This window comes from Sus scrofa, chromosome 14 (assembly GCF_054392235.1).
Source record: "Sus scrofa isolate SSC_HxYL_T2T_F1_AM1 chromosome 14, Sscrofa_HxYL_maternal_Yorkshire_Landrace_v2.0, whole genome shotgun sequence".
Taxonomy (NCBI): Eukaryota; Metazoa; Chordata; class Mammalia; order Artiodactyla; family Suidae; genus Sus; species Sus scrofa.
Window position 1 is genome coordinate 80,324,935 of NC_139396.1, and position 21,767 is coordinate 80,346,701.

The 21,767-nt window shown below is 45.2% G+C and overlaps 1 protein-coding gene across 3 annotated transcripts in view; it reads left to right on the forward strand.

The window, feature by feature from the left end:
- LOC146396811 (signal induced proliferation associated 1 like 2) overlaps positions 1-21,767 on the forward strand; it is a 114,969-nt gene that overhangs the window by 41,189 nt on the left and 52,013 nt on the right. For all 3 annotated transcript variants that reach the window (XR_014827838.1, XM_084996838.1, XM_021073828.2), the window contains exons 6-8: positions 2,754-2,911; positions 9,347-9,923; positions 13,511-13,785. Coding sequence is in view for 2 of the 3 variants with exons in the window: in XM_084996838.1 (XP_084852964.1) it covers positions 2,754-2,911; positions 9,347-9,923; positions 13,511-13,785 (1,010 nt within the window). In the remaining variant the exon portion in view is untranslated. The remainder of the gene's footprint in view (positions 1-2,753; positions 2,912-9,346; positions 9,924-13,510; positions 13,786-21,767) is intronic.

A 21,767-nucleotide genomic window follows, 5' to 3' on the forward strand; every position in this document is an offset into this window, starting at 1 on the left:
TTCATTAGAATTTTAAAAACATTTCTAGCCCATCGTACAAAGCAAAAGGATATGCTTAGAAGGGGACAAAATAAGGTTGGCAGGTCGTCAAGGTAACTGGACCGAAAGTTTCCTAGAAGTTATGCTTTAAATATTTCTGGAGATCCCATCGTGGCTTAGGCGCTAACGAGCCCTAACTAGTATGTATGAGGATGCAGGTTTGATCCCTGGCCTTGCTCAGTGGGTTAAGGATCTGGCGTTGCTGTGGCTGTGGAATAGGTCAAGCAGCTGCAGCTCCCATTAGACCCCTAGCCTGGGAATGTCCATATGCCGCAGGTGTGGCCCTAAAAAAAAGAGAGACAAAAAAATTATAATGAAAAACTAAATCTTCCTGCGGTAAAGTGTAGAGTTGGACTCAACCTCTTACTGCAAGAGGAAGAGACATAGGTAGGAATTAGCTTTTTGCTGCCAGGTTAACCAAGAGGGCAGCCAGTAGACGCCCAGGTCTCTCGGGCAGGAGGAGCTACAGAGTTCCTGGCATGGCCTTGGCCACTACAAGCTCCATCTTTTGCGGGACACTGCGAATTCCTGTGTTTCCAGGATATCAAAGAAAGTACAGAGTAAGCCACTGTGTTCCTTGATCAGAAAACAGGTTGTTAGATGTTTGAGTTTTTGCTGTTGTTATTGTTTGGGGCCCTTTTTAGGTGTTTTTGTTTTTGTTGTTAACTTCTCACTTGTTCCTGAGTTTCCCTTGTCCTGTTACAGTACATGTGAATCATGTAATTCAGTTATTGGGGAAAGGGAACAATATCTTAGCCTTGTACGATTTTCACCTTGTTCGTTTTGATGCCTGTTCTAGGTAAGAGTCCTTGCCTCGTTTTCTTTTCTTTACATGAAATATTCATTATGGTTAACATTGCTGTCCACTACAGTACAGGTGAATAATATATGTTAATTTATGACTCGCTTGCTACTGATTTTTTTAACATGCATCTGAATTGGCATCTTTTATGCTATATATCGAGCAAAACATTTTAGAAACTGTAGATGGCTCATTAATGTATATCAAGATGTCTTTCCGAACTTCACTCAAGCAGTAAAACAATTTTTGTGTGTTTATAACTTTAACCATGGGGATTGAAATATAGGAATTTTCCCGTGCATGAATCTGTGATTTCACTGGCACATCGTGAACTCTGGAAGAAGGGACATTTACTTCATTCCCACTTTTCCAGGCCTTTTATCCTGCTTGATCACAAGTCAGGGGCCTGACAATGAAATCCTTTTTGTATCTGAGTTGAAAAGGTTTTAAAAGTTGAACTTAATGCTCTTTACAGTGAAGTATGTTCTGTAGGTGCCAAATAAATTTCAGAGCAAGCTCGTTGTCTTTGTTATTCCTCGTAAAGCAGGATTTACTACCTAAGATTATACCATTCACCCAGTGACATCACCGACTTGTGTAAGGATTATTGTCTCTATGAAAACTGAGGATCAGAAACTTCGTGAGCGCAGACGCTGATGGCTGTTCACGCATAAGCCTATGAAGTGTATGGATTTATTAGCGGGTTCCATTTTGTTGTGCGGTGTTATGTGGCTGTTTATTCATTGAGCCAGTGTGTATTGGGGGTCTGCTGTGTCCTGGGCAGGCCACTAGAAACCAGGAAACCAGGAGTCAACAATCACATCTCCTGGCCTCCTGAAGATTAAGACCTATGCAGGAGAAATAAACCAACAATTACAATGGGGTACAACAACTAATGTCATTGGCACAAGGGGCCTGGTGTACAGGGGCAAGGCCAGTGCAGGCTCACAAGTGATGCTGAACAGAGACCTGAATCGTCTGGGAGAGACTGGGGCAGGGGGCAGTCTTGGTGGAAGGAACATCACAAGAAAAGGTGTTAAAATGTCACTGCCCTGGGGTTCCTTCTCTCCTGCCGCATCCGTAATGTACTGGGTTTTCCAGCTGTTTATCTGGTGGAATTCTGTGTGACTGAAGTACCTTTAAAAGGCTAGATTTTGGGGGGTTCCCATGGTGGCTCAGCAGTAATGAACCCAACTAGTATCCATGAGGACATGGGTTCAATCCATGACCTCAATCAGTAGATTAAGGATCCTTTGTGCTATGAGCTGCAGTATAGGTTGCAGACAAAGCTTGGATCTGGCATCGCTGTGGCTGTGGCATAGGCTGGCAACTGCAGCTCCAATTTGACCCCTAGCCTGCGACCCTCCCTATGCTGCAGGTGCGGCCTTAGAAAGAAAAACAAAAAGGCTAGATTTCAGTTAATTGGTTGGAATAGATTAGCCACCACCATGACAGTCTTGTGTGTTTTTTGTGCAGAAATGTGTAGGACTGTGGGAGCAAAGATAGTTAAGCCCTCCCCCTCCCATGCACCCATGCATCTGGGGAAGGGACAGCATTGCAGCTGCTGTCCCTTCCCAGGAACCCTGTGCTGTCTCCTTCTTTTAAGTTGAAGGGCTTAACCTACACAATTCCTTAGAGTGATTTTAGCTCTAACGTGCAATTATTTCAGGGTAAAAAGACCAAGAGGAGGAGAGAGATGCAAGCTGCATTTTAAAGGAAAAGAGATGTACTTAAACACTGAGGCTTTTCTCTCTATAGGTCTGCTTTTCTTACAACAACAACAACAACAAAAACCCAGAAAACAAAGACAACTCCTTTCAGTTGAAAGCTGGGTGAATTGTATCTATTCCCACATCTGGTTCTCGCAGCAAACCTTGCCTGTAACTCTGTGTGTTCACTTCCCTGACTGCAGCTCCTGAGGAAAAGGCATATAGGAAATGACATCGTGACCATTGTCTTCCAAGAGCCTGGAGCACTTCCTTTTACTCCCAAAAGCATCCGGTCCCACTTTCAACACGTCTTCGTCATCGTCAAAGTGCATAACCCGTGTACCGAGAATGTGTGTTACAGGTGAGTCAGCAGCCCTGGCGCGCCGTGCTCCCAGGATTGTCCAAACAGGACATCTTTCCCTCAAACAGCTGTGCTTTCCAGTTATTATTCCAAGCCCATGATTCTCACACACACACCCCCCAATTCTATTTCCCCCAGTCTTCATTTGGGAACTTTCTGGAAGAAATCCTTGCCCTCTTCCCATTTTGAAACAGCAGGCTTCCTAGCAGTTCAGAAATGGGGGTCCCCCCCACCCCTGCCCCCTCCAGAGTTGGGAGGCAGGGCACTGGCCATTTCTGTGCCCTCCTGGAGGAAGGGAGCCCTGGCAGGAAAACATTTCTTCATCCAGGACCTTGGAAACACTGCAGGGCCGCCAGGCAAGCGTTGGGTGTGTGTGTTCCTGATTCCTCCAGGCCACCCAATGCCTCCGCATCCAGGGACCGTCTGGCCCCTGCTCACACCTGCTCTGGCCTCTGTCTCAGGAAGCAGCTGTCACAGGAGGCTCCTGCCTTGCGGGGTCTCTGGCCTGAGATGCTTTCATGGTGCTTTGTGCGAGGTAGCTTATTTTTCAGAGCCTTCCAGTCCTTCTCTGAAAGTGAAGGATAACAGTACCTACTTTGATATGTAATTTTGAAACATAAATAGCAGGCAGTAGGCAAAACACCTATTGGGGGCCCTGGCTCTCATCTCAGTAGTTGTCCCGTAAGCTGCCCTGGGGGCCAAGTGGGGGCAGGGCTGGGAGTGAGATTGGAGGGGCCTGAGAACTTGGCAGAACCTGCCCTCCTAGGGGATTGGGAGACTGGCCCGTGTGCTCCCGGGGGCCAGCTCGCGTCCCCACCCCAGGCCCAGCCATCTTAGAGAATACAGACTAGAAGGCAGAAGTTCTTGGCCCTAATCTTGCCTCACGGCCACCTTGTTAAACACTGACTCTCTGCACCCCCCTCCCCCATGGGGGGGTTGTGCTGTAACAGACCTAAAGTCCACCCAAGCAGCTGCCTGTTTTCCTCCTGTCATGATTCTTGCACACCCCTGGGTTCAAGGCCACTGGCCTGAATGCTCAGAACTACTTTTTATTTTTTAAAAAAGTAATAGAAAATGGGATTTCCCGTCATGGCTCAGTGGTTACTGAACCTGACTGGCATGCATGAGGATGCGGGTTCGATCCCTGGCCTCTCTCAGTGGATTAAGGATCTGGCGTTACCGTGAGCTGTGGTATAGTTTGCAGACTTGGCTCAGATCTGGCATTGCTATGGCTGTGGTGTAGGCTGGCACCTGTCGCTCCCATCTACCCCTAGCCTGAGAACCTCCATATGCCTCGCGTGCGGCCCTGAAAAGAAAAAAAGACCAAAAATAAAAATTAAAACATTAAAAAGTGATAGAAAACAACAAAATATTTAAAGAGTAATAAAGGACATCTAGGCTGTAAAAACATGCTTAAAACAGATCATGTTAGAGTTTCCGCTGTGGCACAGTGAGTTAAGAATCCGACTGCAGTGGTTCAGGTCTCTGTGAGGAGGTGGGTTCAGTCCCCGGCCTGGTGCAGTGTGCTAAGTGTCCCGCATTGCAGCAGCTGTGGCATAGGTTCGCAGCTGCAGCTGGGATTCAATCCCTGGCCCTGGAACTTCCACATATTGTGAGCTTAGCTATTTAAAAAAAAAAAAAAAAAAAAAAACACAAAAAACAGATCATGTTGGTGCAAGCGTGCTAAGTTGCCTTATCTTCTGAGATCTCACCTGACGAATGGTAATTATGAAAAATAATCTTAAATGAACCTTCCGAATGGATTGGAAACATAAGCCTAGGGCTTTATTGTATTTGGTGTTACTTGAGCGGCTACTATTTTTAGGTAAATCAAGTATTTTTAATTACTTTCTACTTTTAGCTTATCCTTCTATCATGAGGTGGCTCATTAGCACACACACACACACACACACACAAACCTTAAAGACTGGTAGTACTTATTTATTTTTATTTCTTTGGGGGTTTCTGGGTTGAATTCAGTTACTGGGGAGGGATGCTTTTGACACAGATCTCACCTTTTGACAAAGTGGCTTTGTATGACACAAGACGTGTAGTAAACCATTCAAAGATGGGGTCATTGGCTTTTAAGAAACCACATTGTTATCACTAAATTATCATTTACTAATGAGATTCAAATGTGAACTAGTAGTACCTCAAATGTTTGGAGATGCCTCAGACATTTGCACCGATCATACTTAAAGCTTCATGAGTGTTTCCCAAAAGATCGGTCATAATCTAGAAAACTGTAGTCAATTCCATGGCATTTCATGAAGATGTGTTTCCTCTGCCACCTGGAGTATGGTGACAGTGCCCAGATTTTCTAGAAACACCTCCTAGACCCGTTTCCCATGATGTCCTCAAAACATACCAGTCACAAGCAAATTCATTAAAATAATATCTGCGGAAACAGTAAATTAGGGTCCAAGTCTGCTGCTCTCTAGGTTCTGCATCTTACTCACAAGTGTGTTTTATATAAGACAGGGTGGAGGGCACACGCACCGTGACCCTGGGGCATAGCTTCGGGCAGGTGCTGAGTGGCAGTGACTTCTGGAGGATGACGACCCGCAGTGCCACTTACTGCAGAGCCACTTCGGGAAGGGCCACTGGGGTGAGGTGCTCCCTCTGACTCTATGCTGTTCACCAGGCCAGAGTGTGGGCGAGCAGGAGCTTGCCTGCCAGGGAAGTGGCAGGCATCCCGCACGGATGCTTTGATGCAGGTACCCCAGCACTGTCAGGAAGTGATGCTGGGGCCACTTGAACCTAGAAAGAAATGAGGGGGTGGCATCCTCAAAGCTCCAGGGAATGTCATTTCAGCCTGATCTTTTTTTTTTTTTTTTTTTTTTTTTTTTTTGTCTTGGTAGGTCCACACCCGTGGCCTATGGAAGTTTCCAGGCCAGGGGTCAAATTGGAGCTACAACTGCCGGCCCATCCACAGCCACAGCAACATGGGATCCAAGTGTCTGACCTACACCACAGCTCATGGCAACGCTGGATCCTTAACCCACTGAGGGAGGCCAGGGATCAAACCTCCGTCCTCATGGATGCTAGTAGGGTTTGTAACCCGCTGAGCCACAATGGGAACTCCCCAGCCTGAATTTTTTGAAGAGCAGGAGGGCCTGTGTCTTTACACGAGGTTCTTTCACTTCCGCGGTTGTCGCCATCGCAGAGGTAGTGAGGAAAGATGTGTGTGTCTGTGTGCGTACTTTCCAAGATAAACTCTTGGCACAATGCATCCCTCAGTAACTGAATGAGTAAATTTCTTGCTGCATAGGCTTAGTAGCTAACTGAGTAGCTAACTGTCAGTTACAAGGGAAGAAATATCTACAGGGAGTGCTGATTGCCATTTCAGAAATCTTACTCTGTGGCCCCTGCTTGCAAAAATTGGATGCTACTCTTAAACTGATGAGGATGATAATGACGATTTGTGACAATAACAGTGATAATAACAGGTTAATCATAGCTTCACACGCCTTGTTTTCTTTCATCCTCCCAGTGGGCTTTTGAGCACTGTACTAGTTTCATCTCCATTTTACAGATGAGGAAACAGAGGCACCAAGGTACTAACTCAGAGTCCCTCACAAAGTGGTGCAGCTGGACTCCAGGTGAGAGCACCCAGTTCTGCTCTTCACCACCGTGCTTTCCTAAAACCCTTGAACTTGCATGTCAAGGAAGGATCATCTCGGTATTGCTGCCCTCAGTGGAGGCACCTTAGATCTAAATCACCAACAAATGCTATCAGGTGATTTGGGTAAAATAAGAAATTCTAAAATATACTCTTGCTTCCACCCACTGGGAGTTACCTAAATCTTAAAAAAAAAAAAAAAGAAAAAAAAGAAGTATTTCTCTGACCTTAACTCTGCTCGAAAGAATTAAGGATTATGTATTATGTAGCCTTTTGTAACCAAGAAATCTCAAATTGGTCCTCATCCCCAGAGCATCATAGTGACTGTGGACCAGCTATGCCTAAATTCTGCAACTGTTTCTTTGGGACAGCTCTGATCTGAGATGCATAGGATTGCAGTTATTGAGCAGCACCATATCATACATTGGAGAGGGGATGTCCAGTTAGATATTTGGGACAAAAAGAGCTGCCCCCTTAACCAATGTCTCTCTGCACCCACAATGGAGATCCAGGGGGAGAGCCATCTTGGAACATGTCTAGATGTTAAAAAGTCCACCCTGATGCTTTGGCTCAAGGGTATGAGGGCTCTAGTCAGAGAGTAGCTTGAGACCCACAGAGCCAAGTGCAGAAAGTAATCATGTAATATGCTCCATGGGGTTCAACCTCTGCAGTGTTCTCTGGTAAAATACTGAAGGAGTCTGTCCTCTTCACTGGAAGAGAAAACTCTGTTTAGGAGAGGTGAGCATGGGGGTTTATAATGGCTGGTGCTGGGGGGCAGCTGGAGCTGGTGGATCATGCTGGAGGAGAAGCCGAGGTCTTATAAGACTAACCACAGTCCAGTCAGAGAGCTTTGGGACAGCCCTCCAGGAGGGAACATGTAAGGACAAGATAGTTCCTACTCAGCCTAGAGCGTTTATCCTCAGGAGTCAGGGAGCAGAAGACGGGTCAAGTATGGGGTCAGGTCCTCAGCCACTTCAACCACTGCCAAGTTTCTAGAACCTTTTTTGAGGACAGGAGTCAAGCCCCCACATCCTTCTCTGGTTCAGTACCTTGACTAACATACATGAGTAAATTTGGTCGTTAGTCCCAAAGGGAGCCTGCCCTTCCCTCCCCGTCATTCCAGCTAAGGCCTCGCCCAGACCAGCTTCCATCTTGCAGCTGTTTCCATGGAAATGGTGAACTCTGGGGAAGAGTGTACAGATTACAGCCCAGGTGAGAGACGCCTGGGGACTGTGAGCTCTTTAGAGTCTAACCAGACACATTCCAGAAGAGGAATTCACACCTAACAGAACAAGGGGGACAGAATGTTTTCATTCCTTAATTCACTTCACTTCTACTTCTGTCAGGGTTTTCTACAGTGAAGAACATGAAGCCTGCATCGCTTCCTTTATTCATCCCAGCACAGAAAAAAAAATGTGTATATATATATATATATGTATATGTATATATGTATGTATCATCCTAGACAGCAGATGAAGGGTTGGTTCTCTCTCTTTTTTTTTTTTTTTTTTTTTTTTTTTTTTTTTTTTTTTGCTTTTTAGGGCCACACCCTTGGCATATGGAGGTTCCAGGCTAGAGGTTGAATCAGAGCTGCAGCTGCCAGCCTATACCACAGCCACAGCAACTAGGGATCTGAGCCGCATCTGCAACCCACACCACAGCTCATGGCAATGCAGGATCCTTAACCCGCTGAGCTGAGCGGGGCCAGGGATGGAACCCACATCCTCATGGATACTAGTCGGATTCATTTCTGCTGAGCAGCAATGGGAACTCCTGGTTCCCATTCTTAAATCTTCAAGGGCTACTCAGTCATTGGGAAGTAGATGCCGTGAGGTTCGTGCATTCACTCACTCCAGTCCCTCATTTGTTAATTCATTAATCCAGTCTTATCCCCAAAAGGATTTGAGACAACCAAAGCTTCTATCTGATACAGGGAGTGTCACTGATTTTTCCACATTAAGATGGTTTTACTGTCACTATACATTTGATCTTTCCAATCCCTGGAATCTCTTAAAAGGTTATGCTCATAAAAGCTTGATTTAGATTTTCAAAAGGTGATCAAGTGAGTATTTATTTAAAAAAAAAATGATACCCAGGCATTTTGGCCTCCTGTAAATATGATTGTTGTGTCCAGTACCTGTGAGATTATAGGCAGCCACCTGAGCTACCCTCACTTCTGTTGAAGGTCCCTTTCTCTCAGTGGTGACCGGCCCCGAGTTACAGAGCACCGGCCTGGCTATAGGCTCGTCACCCCCTATCGTAGCGTGCAGCTGCGGCAAGTCCACAGACACCTGGTAGTTTAAGCAGCAGGCATGTATCCTCACAGCTCTGGAGGCTAGAAGTCCAGGATCAAGCAGGTTTGGTTGTTCCCAGGGCTGCTCTCCTCGGCTTGCAGAAGGCTGCCTTCTTGCTGTGTCCTCACATGATCTGTCCTCTGCCCCTCTGGCATCCTTCTGTGTGTCCACTTCCCCAATCTCCTTAGATTGGACTAGGGCCCATCCTAATGAGCTTCTTGGACTTAATCATCTCCCTAAGGACGCTTTGTCCCCCTCTGTCCAAATACAGCCACATTCCCTGTTACTGGGGCTTGGAACTTATACATTTTAAGAGGACACAATTTGGCCCATAGCATCCTCCCATCTGCTAAGTTTGAAAAGTTTTGCTTAAAAAATAGAAACGTGGTATCCAGAAACTAGGATAACAAGAAGCTACAAAGTAGATGGCTTCAGTTAAAAGTGTGCATATACATCAGACTTCTGATGGTGACCGTTATGGCACCACCGTTCATCTTGGTTCTCACTTTTCTCCCTCAGTGTTGGAGTTTCTCGATCAAAAGACGTGCCACCGTTTGGTCCACCAATTCCCAAAGGCGTAACTTTTCCAAAGTCAGCAGTATTCCGGGACTTCCTTTTAGCCAAAGTAATCAATGCGGAAAACGCAGCCCACAAGTCAGAAAAGTTTCGTGCGATGGCCACTCGAACGCGGCAGGAGTACCTGAAAGATCTGGCGGAGAACTTTGTCACCACCGCCACCGTGGACACCTCTGTGAAATTCAGCTTCATTACCTTGGGTGCAAAGAAGAAGGAGAAAGTAAAGCCGAGGAAGGACGCCCACCTGTTTAGCGTCGGGGCCATCATGTGGCACGTCATCGCGCGGGACTTCGGCCAGTCCGCCGACATTGAATGTCTGCTTGGGATTTCCAACGAGTTCATCATGCTGATTGAGAAGGATTCCAAGAACGTCGTCTTTAACTGTTCCTGCAGGGATGTCATTGGCTGGACCTCTGGATTAGTGAGCATCAAAGTGTTTTACGAACGAGGGGAATGTATCCTTCTGTCCTCCGTGGACAGCTGTGCCGAAGACGTGCGGGAAATCGTCCAGCGGTTGGGAGTAAGTACAGGTTTTGTTTTTTCACCGTCCTCAGGTCTTCAACCGCAGATGCATAATAGCTTCCACCATGGACATTCCACCCTGATAACGGTCCCTAGGGAATGAATGCCTCTTTCTTGGTTTTCCTTGGCCACAACCACTGTACACGGCATTCCCTAGGTTCCCAAACGGGTGAGTGCGCTCGCACCACAACAGTGACCCATGCCACAGTAGTGACAATACCAGGCCCTTAACCTGCTGAGCCACCAGGGAGCTCCGGGTGACTTTTCCCTCTGAGCAAAGTTTGATTTTAAATGCTGTGTCCTTTTGAGCAGTTGCTGAATCCATGAATGGTGGAGATATACCAGTTTAGAAAGGAAAAGTGAAGTCAACTTTCAAAAGGGAACATCAGGATTTATTTTTATAGCATTTGAAGGAAAGACAGGAAAACTGACAAGATATTATGTCTCTTTGCAGAGGCTGATATGACAGGACCTTCCTGGAGGGAAAGTAACAGGCACAGTGTCACTGTTGACCATAGGAATGATCAGACTTACCCTCTTTGCCCCTTCAGCTCAGTGCATGTTTATACAGCAGGTATTTTTGTTTAGTCTGCCAGATTAAATAGGTTCTTAATCTTGCAGCCACAGTTTCTTACAGAGGTTTCGTAAAATTACCCATTCAGTTAGAAAGACTTAAAAAAAGAGAAATCAGTCATAAAAGATTGTTATTTTCAGTAAGTGAGGCTACCGTGGTTAACAGTTGTGTTTCTACAACAGTGTTCCTTTAACAAAGGAAGATACAGATTTTAGTTTATGTACAGCAAAATTATAAGAATCAATCAAATATAAGAGCAAAACATGCTTTGACAAAAGAATTGTTCATGTATAAATCTTCCCCCAGTGGGATGTATATTTCATTAGTTTAAAAGATTTAGTTAATTATGGATTATGAAAAAAAGGAGAAATTATACCCATTTCCTGCCTCCTTTCCTCCCACCAAATAGAAATCTTGTGTTATTCCAGACATCTGAGAGACAATACAATCAAGTCAGTGTCTGCTGGCCTTGGAGAAATAATGTCATTATTTGCAGACACAAATTTGCAGGAGTCTGCTGTTTACAGGGAGAGGCTTCAGTGTATTCAACGGTATTGGTACATCGGTATCATAGGACGTATGTGTGCCAACTGAGATGCGATTTGGGGATGATTAAGTGTGTGATCAGTTTATGTATCTGGAGAACTGAGTTATCATGTGACTCTCAGTACACATTGTGCTTTTGGTAATATTGCACATCCTTCTTAGAAGATCCACTGAGTCATCCTCTTTTGCTCTGGAAAATATAGCGCCAACCTGTGCCCCTTCACCCTCCACCAAAATGCACATCCTGTAGGATCTGACCCTTTCACTGTTCCGTGGTCCCCATTCTACCATTTTCCCAGAAAAGTGACTGTTTTGCTAATGTGATGAAGGCGCCTGATGTCTGGAATATATTTGAGGAAGTATATTCTATGTTGGGGATGACTCGCAACAAGAGACAGGGGAAAGAAACCAACACGAAGTCTGATGGGGGGTTAGAACATAAGGCTGGTGCAGGACAGAAGCAATAGAAATGGAAAGAAAGAGGATAGTACCGTCATAGCAGAGAGATTGGGAAGGAGTCTGCTGTTTGGCAGATGGTGAACTCTGTGCATCATATATATATATTTGCTTTTTAGTGCCACATCTGAGGGATATGGAGGTTCCCAGGCTGGGGGTCAAATCGGAGCTGGAGGCCTACACCACAGCCACAGCAACACAGGATCCAAGCTGCGTCTGTGTCCTATACCACAGTTCATGGCAACACCAGATCCTTAACCCACTGAGTGAGACCAGGGATCGAACCTGCAACCTCATGGATACTAACTGGTTTCATAACCCGCTAAGCCACAGCAGGAACTCCTCTGTGCATTTTATAGTGGTGGAAAGTGAAACCGAAGGTGTCAGTTATGCAAGTAAAGACACAAGTGGGGAATGATAGACAGCTCACGTCCAAAGGAACAGGCAGGACCACTCACTCTTAGAAGAGCCTAGGCTGGAGTTCTCCTGTTTCACAGTGGGTTAAGGATTCAGCATTGTCACTGCTGTGGTGCAGGTTCAATCCCTGGCCCAGGACCTCCCATATGCCATGGGCGCAGCCAAAAAATGAAAGAAGAAAAAAATAAAGCAAAATCTAGGGAATGTGGCAGGTGGTTAGAAGAAATGAGAGGAAGAGACAGAGTCCCAGAACTGAAGGAAAGTTTGACTGTTGACTCTTCAACCTGATATATGGACTTTACATTTCAACTGAAAATTTCATTAATATTGGAAAGAAGGCCAAGCACCTATCGTATGTGGTCTTTTGGTAGAGAGCTTAGCTGAAACCAAGTTGAAAAACAAGTGAAGGAAAAATGTATTCATGTTGTGTATATTACCAAAGCACCATTTCAACATTTTTAAATTCATTCAGATCACAACTTTGGAAACTTCAATCTTTTTAAAACTTCACCACTAAGACCAGCAATCCCTTTCCCCATTTTTCTAAGCCCCAAACTGTGTGCCTATGAGAAACTGATTGGCAGTGTGCGTACCATGGCGGTAACCATGGAAACCTCAGCCACACTGATGATGCACCGAACCAGCCCCAGTCCCACAGCTGTACTTAGAGTCATAGGTCTTATTAAATAGGAATCTGTGTATTCGGAGCATGTTTCATGGAAATGGAGCTTTATTAAACTGCAACTGGATACATTAGCTCTGTGCTTTGGGGATGTAGATATGATACTTTCTGACTCTAAATTTCCAACCAATGCATGATGGCTGGTGTCATCAAGTGATAGTCACTGAGCCTATCTTTTTCTTTCCGTGCATGTAGGCAGTTTTTGTAAGCACTTTGGAGGGTGGCATTAGCTAATTATCAGTGCTTTAGTTCACTGAGTGGGATGCTGTCTGCAAGAGTGCCAGTCTGCACGCTGCCCTTCACAGACACCCCAGAGAGGCTGGCTGGCCAGCCCACATCTGACCTGAGGCAAACCAGGGCAAGGCAGTTCCCAGGAGAAGGGTCCTAGAAATTAGAACAGGATGTCCACGTGGCTGGTGCTCCCAGAGCACTTCCGGTTTTCCTAACATGACTTCCTGCTACCGCCCATCCTGAGGGCAGGTCACTACGGATTAGCTTGGAAGGGTTTGGGGCCATTTTTTAAGTTGAATGAAATTGTCTAATATGTCTTCATGCTTGGTGAGTGAACGTCTTCACATTGTTTCAGTTGCTACAGTCCATCTGGAATAATGGAATTTATATGCTTGAGGGCCAAGTCAGTTGACATGGAAAGGAGAGGAAAGAATTATCAGAGCCTGTCTTAGCTCACAGACTCCAGGCCAGTGGCTTCTGAGACAAAGCAGGACACCTGTATCAGGTTTGCCTTTGAGGAATGAAGCCATTGTTATATTTCCTTTGTGTCTGAGGCTGTGGTTACTTATGGTCAAGGGTGGATTGCACCATGTCCCTGTCTCATCACTGGGATAGTTGGAGGGCAGGGCTGTGATGGCCCCATGACAGCAACACCTCTGACAGCCCCCTTCCCCCTTAGATCGTGACCAGAGGCTGCGAGACCGTGGAAATGACCCTGAGGAGGAACGGGCTGGGCCAGCTTGGCTTCCACGTGAATTTCGAAGGCATTGTTGCAGACGTGGAACCTTTTGGTTTTGCGTGGAAGGCCGGCCTTCGCCAAGGGAGCCGCCTTGTGGAGATCTGCAAAGTGGCCGTGGCCACACTGACTCACGAGCAGATGATCGACCTTCTCCGGACATCTGTGACTGTGAAGGTGGTCATCATCCAGCCCCATGATGATGGGTCACCTCGGAGGTAAGGACAGAGGCTCCAATCTATGTCCAGTCCTTCGTTGGCCTCTGCAGGGGCCTCGGAAAATGGGGTCACGGGCACCGTCCTCCTAAACTGGCTGGACGTCAACCATTAGTGTAATAAAAGCTTTAAAAAGTCATCAGCAAAGTTCCTGCTGTGGCTTAGCAAGTTAAGGACCTGACTATCTCTGTGAGGACGCAGGTTCGATCCCTGGCCTTGCTCAGTGGGTTAAGGATCCGGCATTGCTGTGAGCTGTGGTATAGGTCAGAGATGAGGCTCAGATCTGGCATTGCTGTGACTGCGGTGTAGGCCAGAAGCTGCAGCTCCAATTTGACCCCAGCCTAGGAACTTCCATGTGCCACAGGTGCAGCCATAAAAAGAAAAAAGAAAAAAAAAGTCATCAGCTTATTATGAATGATAATATTGCCATTTTCTAAGCATTTTGTTGGGAGGTTGAAGTCGCTGCTTAACAGGCTATTTCAGAGATCAGCACTTATGTGCGAGAAGGAATACTGGGACATCAGATACTGTTTGGTGGCCAGTCCATTCTGCTTGCACTGGTCCAGGGCTTTCTCATAAGCTGTCACGAGAAACATAGGAAAGAAATGGCGAGGCTTGGAAAGCTCAGAGGTGGATGGTAGCAGGGGCAGTAACAGCAAGAATGGGCTTAGAAAGTGATACTGTTCGTTATCAATAGGCAGTACTCTTGCTGGACAGGGAGAAGCTATTAGGCCCAAAGAGCAAGCCATCCACCTGGCCATGGCCCCTGCTGTGGGGCAGGGTCTGTGCTGGTCTCTGGAGAACACATTCCGCCGCCACCTTGAATGGAATTCCTACCGGCCAGTGAGAGCTCTGGCTTTGGAGGGAGGAAGCATGCTTGGGACCCAGGCCTTAGCTGCGTGATCTTGGGTGGGTCACCAGCTCTCTCGAAGCTTCATTTAATGTCTGTAAGATGGGGATTGTAATCTCGCTTGCCTCCTGCTGCGTTACGAAGATTAAGTAAGGCCATGATGTATAAAGCGCATGTTAGCACCTTCTGGCATCACCAGCTCCCCACTCATTTCAGTTTAGACAAATAAACTAAAACTGTAGGATCTTCATTTGGATTTTTTCTCGCTCAAAGATAACAAGATCACGGTGCCCACTTTCTGATCTTACTTCTGTGGTCCCTGAGGTTGTTCGTTCCACCCTCTCCTTCTCCTTTCTTCATCCTCTGAACCAGTGCTGTCCACACCTTTGTTGATGTGTTCTCTCTACCATCGAAGTGGTGGCCACATGTGACCAGCACACATTTGGGATGTAGCTAGTGCGACTGAGGAAATGAGTTTTTTTAATTTTAATCAGTGAATTAGATTGAATAACACATATCTGGCTCCTGGCTGCCATATTGGATGGGCCAATGCTAAACCATGGTCTTTTTTTCACAAAGCAAACCAGTGGTAGCTATACCACCTTCCTCTCTGGTTATTCTGCAGAATTTGCAAAAATGTGTCTCTGTTGATTATCTCACCCATTTTGCTCCCTGCTTGACTCTCTATGGTCTTATTTCCTATATCTTCCCAATAGATTTACAAAATCAAGGTTAATGAGCTGAAATTTCTCTTGAGGGTAGCAGCTGTGTGTCATGGAAATACCAGATATTTTTTGCCGCCTTGCTGGATTCTGCCCCATTTGCTCCCCAGTAATTCCATGAATCACTCATCATGGCATGAGTCCAAAGAAACCAGAGACAAAAACTACTTTATTTAAAAAAAAAAAAAAAGACTTGAAAAGAAAAAAGAACAGGAAGCAAATCCTTTAACCTTTGAAGCTGAAATATTTTGTGAAAATCTTTTAAAATTAATGCCAAGCCAGTTATTAGAAATTTTTCCATATGGAAAGATCTCTCTTCATGGACTAAAATTGGAGATTTTTAAATTTCATGGTGAGAAGCAGGTCTTTTCATCTGTCTTAGAGGTTGATGACTTCTGTAGAGTTAGACAAAGCTGTTACCATGTTCTCCCTTTGGGTTAAAAAACAGCATTTCTCTCCTATTTTTAGTTTTGGTCTACTGCTGCTCAGTAAGACATTTTTTTTTATCTTTCAAGAGATCTGGTTAATAAAAATGTGAAAGTTATCATTATATTTGGTATTTAAAACATATGATTTAGAAAAATAGAATTTCCTATGAAATAATGAATTGTTTTTCAGCAAAAGCCAATAAATAAACAAAACAAAACAAAAAAAAACCCTGCCACTTAAAGGTTCCGCCTTTTATTTTTTTTATACAAGGATATGTTATCTGCTTTGGTCTGCACATAATTAATTCTTTCTTTGTTCTAAATGCAAATTCTCTTATTGAAGCTATTCAAGATATTTAGAGATTTTGCCTTCGTCTCCTCAGAGTCTCATTAATGTCATTCCTGAAGATACGGATTTTTCTCCTGATTAATCGGGAATAACTATCTTGCGTATTTTTAACTTTAGCCAGGGTTAGAATGAGCTTGTCGTAACACTCCGAAATGGACATGCCTGCACCTGCATTTCTGCAGATCAGGAAAGTTTTAAGCCTCGTGTGTATCATTTAAAAATTCTTTCAATTCAATCTCTTTAGTTTTCTGTGAACTTGAATTTGTAAATCTGCAAATCCATGTTTTTGTTAGCTTTGGAGTCGTCTTCTGCCTGTGACTATCTGCCTGCCCTGATAAAACACTCCCTGTCGTCCAGCAGCCTCTAGTAACAGGAAGTTATCTTGCGGTGACAGCCCTTTGCTTTACACTGCGATGATGTTAGGTATGCAGCAGCATTTTACATTTCATCCATGCTCTGAGCAAGGTTAACCTTCTGCATTATTATATTTTTTTTTTAAAGAAACTATGGAGGAGGGTATAAAAAAGGAAATGAGTAGTACTTCACTCATTTTGAAAATTAAAGTTCAAACCTTTTAAACGAAACATCCCTTAGCACCCTTACCCCTGCAGCCAAATATACAAAGATTTCTCTCCAGGTAGAACTACCTATTTGATTTGCGATGTAGAAAATGACCCTGGTCTTTTGCAAATTGGCTCTTAGTACTTGTCAGGGCAAAGGGCCAAAAGAAAACATTCATTTAAGTGGATGTGTGTGTGTGTGTGATGTTTCCTTTTAAATTGTCTTTGCTAGAAGAGCCATAAGGATTACCAAAATGACCAGATTAATGAATTGCAAGCTATTTCTGTCTTCATAAACACTGCGAATAGAGGGGTGAAAAATGCTTCCGTTCCTTTTTGCCATTTATCAGCCTGGCTCTTGTCCTGCGGGACCTCAGTGAGAAGTCGCTCTCCTGAGAGCCCATCTGCTCCTGTCAGTGGTGGGAGAGGCCTTTCACTTAACTAGGCTCACTCCTGGCTTGTCCTCAGGTCAGAAGATGTTTGCTTAGGACGCAGAAGCTGCCGGACTAAATGATGTCTTTAGTTGGGAAAGTACTTCTCTGGAATCAAAAGGCCCCCCGAGTTCTGAAGTCCCCATTCTCAAGCCTCAGGGTGATGGTAATTCAGCAGTCCCTCGGCTTGAAAGGAAGAGCCGTTTTTCATTTTCCTTGTGGACTTCCAGAGAACACCAAGCGGGGAAGCTTCCCTTTGGGGACGCTTATTAACAGATCTCATGCTGGGATTGCATCCGGGAGTGGATTCAGAGATACTGGGGCCGAGTGGCAAGAAGCAGTGAGGGAATTGCACTCTTCAAATGGAAATGAGCTTTGAAAGGGAGTGAGGGCATTTCCCAAGCAGAAGGTCTCTGGGGCCAAGATGAAGAGTCTGGAAGAAGCTTAATTAAGCCTTCCTTGGTTTTGCAAGGCCTGGCATGGCCCCAGCCCCCAGCCTTCAAAGGTGACTGCCATTCTATCAATGTCATTTTCACATCAACTTAAAAGGCTGATATAAAGAAAATAACAACTCCTCAGGAGTATGCATGAGTCGTTATACAGTGTGAGTGATTTTGTAAATATGTCCAATAAAAATGGAAATGACATTCCTGCTGTGGTGCATCTGTTTGGTGTGATTTTTCCTATGTTGTTGACATACTATCCAAGGCACATTTTTCTACATAATGCCAAGCAGTGGAAATTATCTTGTGTTGTCATGAATCTAAACTGTTCTTCTCTGATCATTCTCTCAGATTGAAGCTATGTGTTCTTGTCTTCTGTTTGGCTGCCGGTTGCCTGACCATTGGACCCCCTGAAGAGGGGGGCATGGAAATAGAAATGGAAGGAAAACTCAATTTTGTCAGATTAGCAGTTGGTAGATAGAGAGACAGATAGAAAGATAGATGGTGAGTTGGAATCTGGATTAGAGTCAGGTTTTAGATTAGAGTTCCCATTTATTTGTACAGATAAGAAAGATCAGCTATAACTGGTATTGGCGCGTGAGCCCTCCAGTCATGAGTTTTAATGTGAACTATGAAAAGAATATTGAACTCACCCTGACCTGAAGCGCAGTCATGTTCTGAGTCCTCTGCAGGGTCCTCCAACTTAATGTTTAGATTACGATCTCCCTCCTGGGAGTTCCCATTGTGGCGCAGCGGAAACGAATCTGACCAGGATCTATGAGGATTTGAGTTCAATCCCTGGCCTTGCTCAGTGGATTAAGGATCTGGCATTGCCGTGAGCTGTGGTGTAGGTCACAGACTTGGCTCGATCCAATGCTGCTGTGGCTATGGTGTAGGCCAGCAGCTGTAGCTCCGGTCAGACCCCTAGCCTGGGACCCTCCATATGCCAGGAGTGCAGCCCTAAAAAGACAAAAAAAAAAAAAGGATCTCCTTCTTGGAGGTGAGAATATGGGGTTGCATTCATTTCTTTCATTCATTCATTCACTCTTAACCAGTTAGTTTGTCCCAGAAACTGTGCTGGGCACCAGGTCTATTAAAAATGGAAAAGACAAACATACTCTTGACATTCACAGGCTCCTTTCCGTCCGTGTGTTCTTCTACAATACGGTACTTCCCACTTTTATTTGTTGCTAGTTAAAAGTGGTTTTCTCAAATTAGAGCCCACAGCTTATTACTTGATAATAAGTATCTCGGTGGGAAAAATGCTCTCAGCTCCTCCAATTAATCATCTATACCTTAGTGCCCATGCCTTTTTTGTCGTTTGAAATGTTGTAACATTGGCACAGTGACCAGAATGAAATGGAGAGCAGGGCAGTATAAATCAAGGGCTTTCTGTGAGGCCAGTCACTGTCTCATGTGCTTGATGGGCTATACCGGCTATGATGATGAACAGATGGGGTATTAGTGCTCATGGAAATATAGCCATCAAAAATCAGGCATCAGGAGTTCCCATTGTGGCTCAGCAGGTTAAGGACCTGATGTTGTCTCTGTGAGGATATGGGTTTGATCCCTGGCCTCACTCAGTGTGTTAAGGATCCAGTGTTGCTGCAAGCTATGGTGTAGGTAGAAGATGCAGCTTGCATCCAGTGTTGCTGTGGCTGTGGTGTGAGCTGGCAGCTGCAGCTCCGATTGGACCCCTAGCCTGGGACCTTCCATATGCCATGGATGCGGCCATTAAAAAAGCTAAGGAAAGGAGTTCCTGTCGTGGCGCAGTGGTTAACGAATCCGACTAGGAACCATGAGGTTGCGGGTTCGGTCCCTGCCCTTGCTCAGTGGGTTAACGATCCGGCGTTGCCGTGAGCTGTGGTGTAGGTCGCAGACGCAGCTCGGATCCCACGTTGCTGTGGCTCTGGTGTAGGCCGGCGGCTACAGCTCCGATTTGACCCCTAGCCTGGGAACCTCCATATGCCGTGGGAGCGGCCCAAAGAAATAGCAAAAAGACAAAAAAAAAAACTAAGGAAAAAGAAGGAAGTGATTGCTTCATGAAGAACATCCTTGGCCCTGTTTTAAGTCGAATGCTGCATTAGGTCCTGGGGTGCAGTGGATGAAGATACCCTTCGCCCCTGTGTCTGGTGAGAAGGAAAGGCAGGGAAACTAGTGGATTATTCAGGACCAGACAGCCTCACTTTCTGTGTAACGTGACCCGCGCCTTTTCAGTTCAAGACCTTTGTTCAAAGGGCTTGGTCCACTGGGGTCATGGCCTAGACATCTCTTTTCCTGTCTGTAGTGGAAATGCCTCTCTCCTTCTACCTGTACCTTAAGGAAGTTTGTTGAAAAGCGAATCAAGTTTTCATTTAGAGCGTGGATATTGCAGTCAGGGCCTATTCCATGTGTGACCCTGCTCTCGCCTTTGCGGTAAGTTACACTATGTGATTCTCTCCCTAGGCGAAGCTTTTGCTTTTTGATGCAACAGAAAGAGTTTGTGATTCGAGTGGATGAGCACCAATTACCCCTGTCACCTTGTTGGATCATTGGGAAAGCGTCTTTAAGCTCTTAGCAGGCTATTAGCATAACAGACATTAAAATGATTAAAACATCTATGATTACTTCAGTCCCCAGGGCTGTCAGGGCTCTTTCACAGAGTGCATAATATAAAAGGACCAGGTCCTTCATGTGAGGGGATCTATCAGCCTTTGTCTCCGGATTCTTTCACCTCCTGGTGGAAACTGTGACTGATTTGGGCTCCATTAACTGTTCTCAAGAGATGGGCAAGTGCTTTGAAAAGAGCACAGAGCAGAGTTCTTGTTGTGGCTCAGGCTATTACGTCTATAACCTGACGTAATAGCCACGAGGACTCAGGTTCGATCCCTGGCCTCGCTCAGTGGGTTAAGGATCTGGTGTTGATGCAACCTGCCGCGTAGGTTGCAGCCTCGGCTTGGATCTGGCGTTGCTGTGACTGTGGTGTAGGCCAGCACCTGCAGCTCCGATTCCACCCCTAGCCTGGCAACTTCCATATGCTGAAGGTGTGGCCATTAAAAAATAATAATAATAAAAAGTAGCTAAGAGTGGGTTTCCTGTTTCTGGAGTGAACCTGTATGTGATTAGCCAGCCGCCCCCACCCCCCCACCCCCCCCACCCCCGGCCCCGAGCCTTCCTCTGAAAATTAGCATTTTCCTTTGCACTACTTCCAACGCTTTTGTGAAATTAAAATGGTGCCACGTCTGTGGACACCTGTCAAATGCCATCACAGGGAGTGTGGCTGAGACGTAAAGGGTAGCATTGCGGTACATTGGAAGACTTCGTTCCATCAGTGGGTTCTGTTAAAGGTTCACAAAGATGCAGCCAAGCAAAGTAAAACCAACAAGCAATTTCAGAGTAAATGCAGGTTGTAATTACAGGATTACATTGTGGCTACGGGGCCATGGTTTACCCAGTGTAGGTCCTGCTAATTTGTTCAACTTTTTTTCTTTTCTTTTCTTTTTTTTTTTTTAAAGAATGTGTCTTGCTCCTTTAAGCTTTCTTCATTCTCTAGGTTTTAGGTTGGGAGGGGGTATATTACTCTTCAGAAGCATTTGTCCCTGTTTATTATCTCTAGGACTTTTTCCCCTTCTTCATTTTGGAAGTAGCATAGAAAATACAAGAATATAGCAGTAGGTTAATTGTTCTCTGTACATGAAGGGAACATTGCAGCTCCAAAATTTTCTGTAATTTGGAGTGTTACCTAAAGTTAAACCTTACAGTTTCAAAGTTCTGTAAATATATATTACCTAGAAAGAACTTTCGTGAAAGTGTATGAGCCTTTTGCTGTATTATATTGATTTTCTCCATTCTGTGGAAGCAAAATCCAGATCATCTGTAACCAGCTTCTTTGTTTGAAGCTGTCACTTTGGGAAGCTTGCATCCTTTGTATAATTTAATCTTTGACGCATCCTTTGCTGTCACTGTTCCATTTGCAGGAGGAGAAACATGGATCAAAGAGATGATCCTCTTTCTGAGCTGCACGTTGGTGGGTCTGGGTTTTGAGCCTGGAACCCAAATGCTCAGTGGAAGAGTTTGATTGCTGTAGAAGGTTCCTGCTGAGAGTAGAGAAAACTGCGTGGCATGACTGGGCTCATACAGTGACGGTCCTGCTGGTCAGGCTGCCGGAGTTAAAGCCCTGAGTCCAGGGTGTGGCCACAGGACCTCAACTCCCAAGTGCTTGT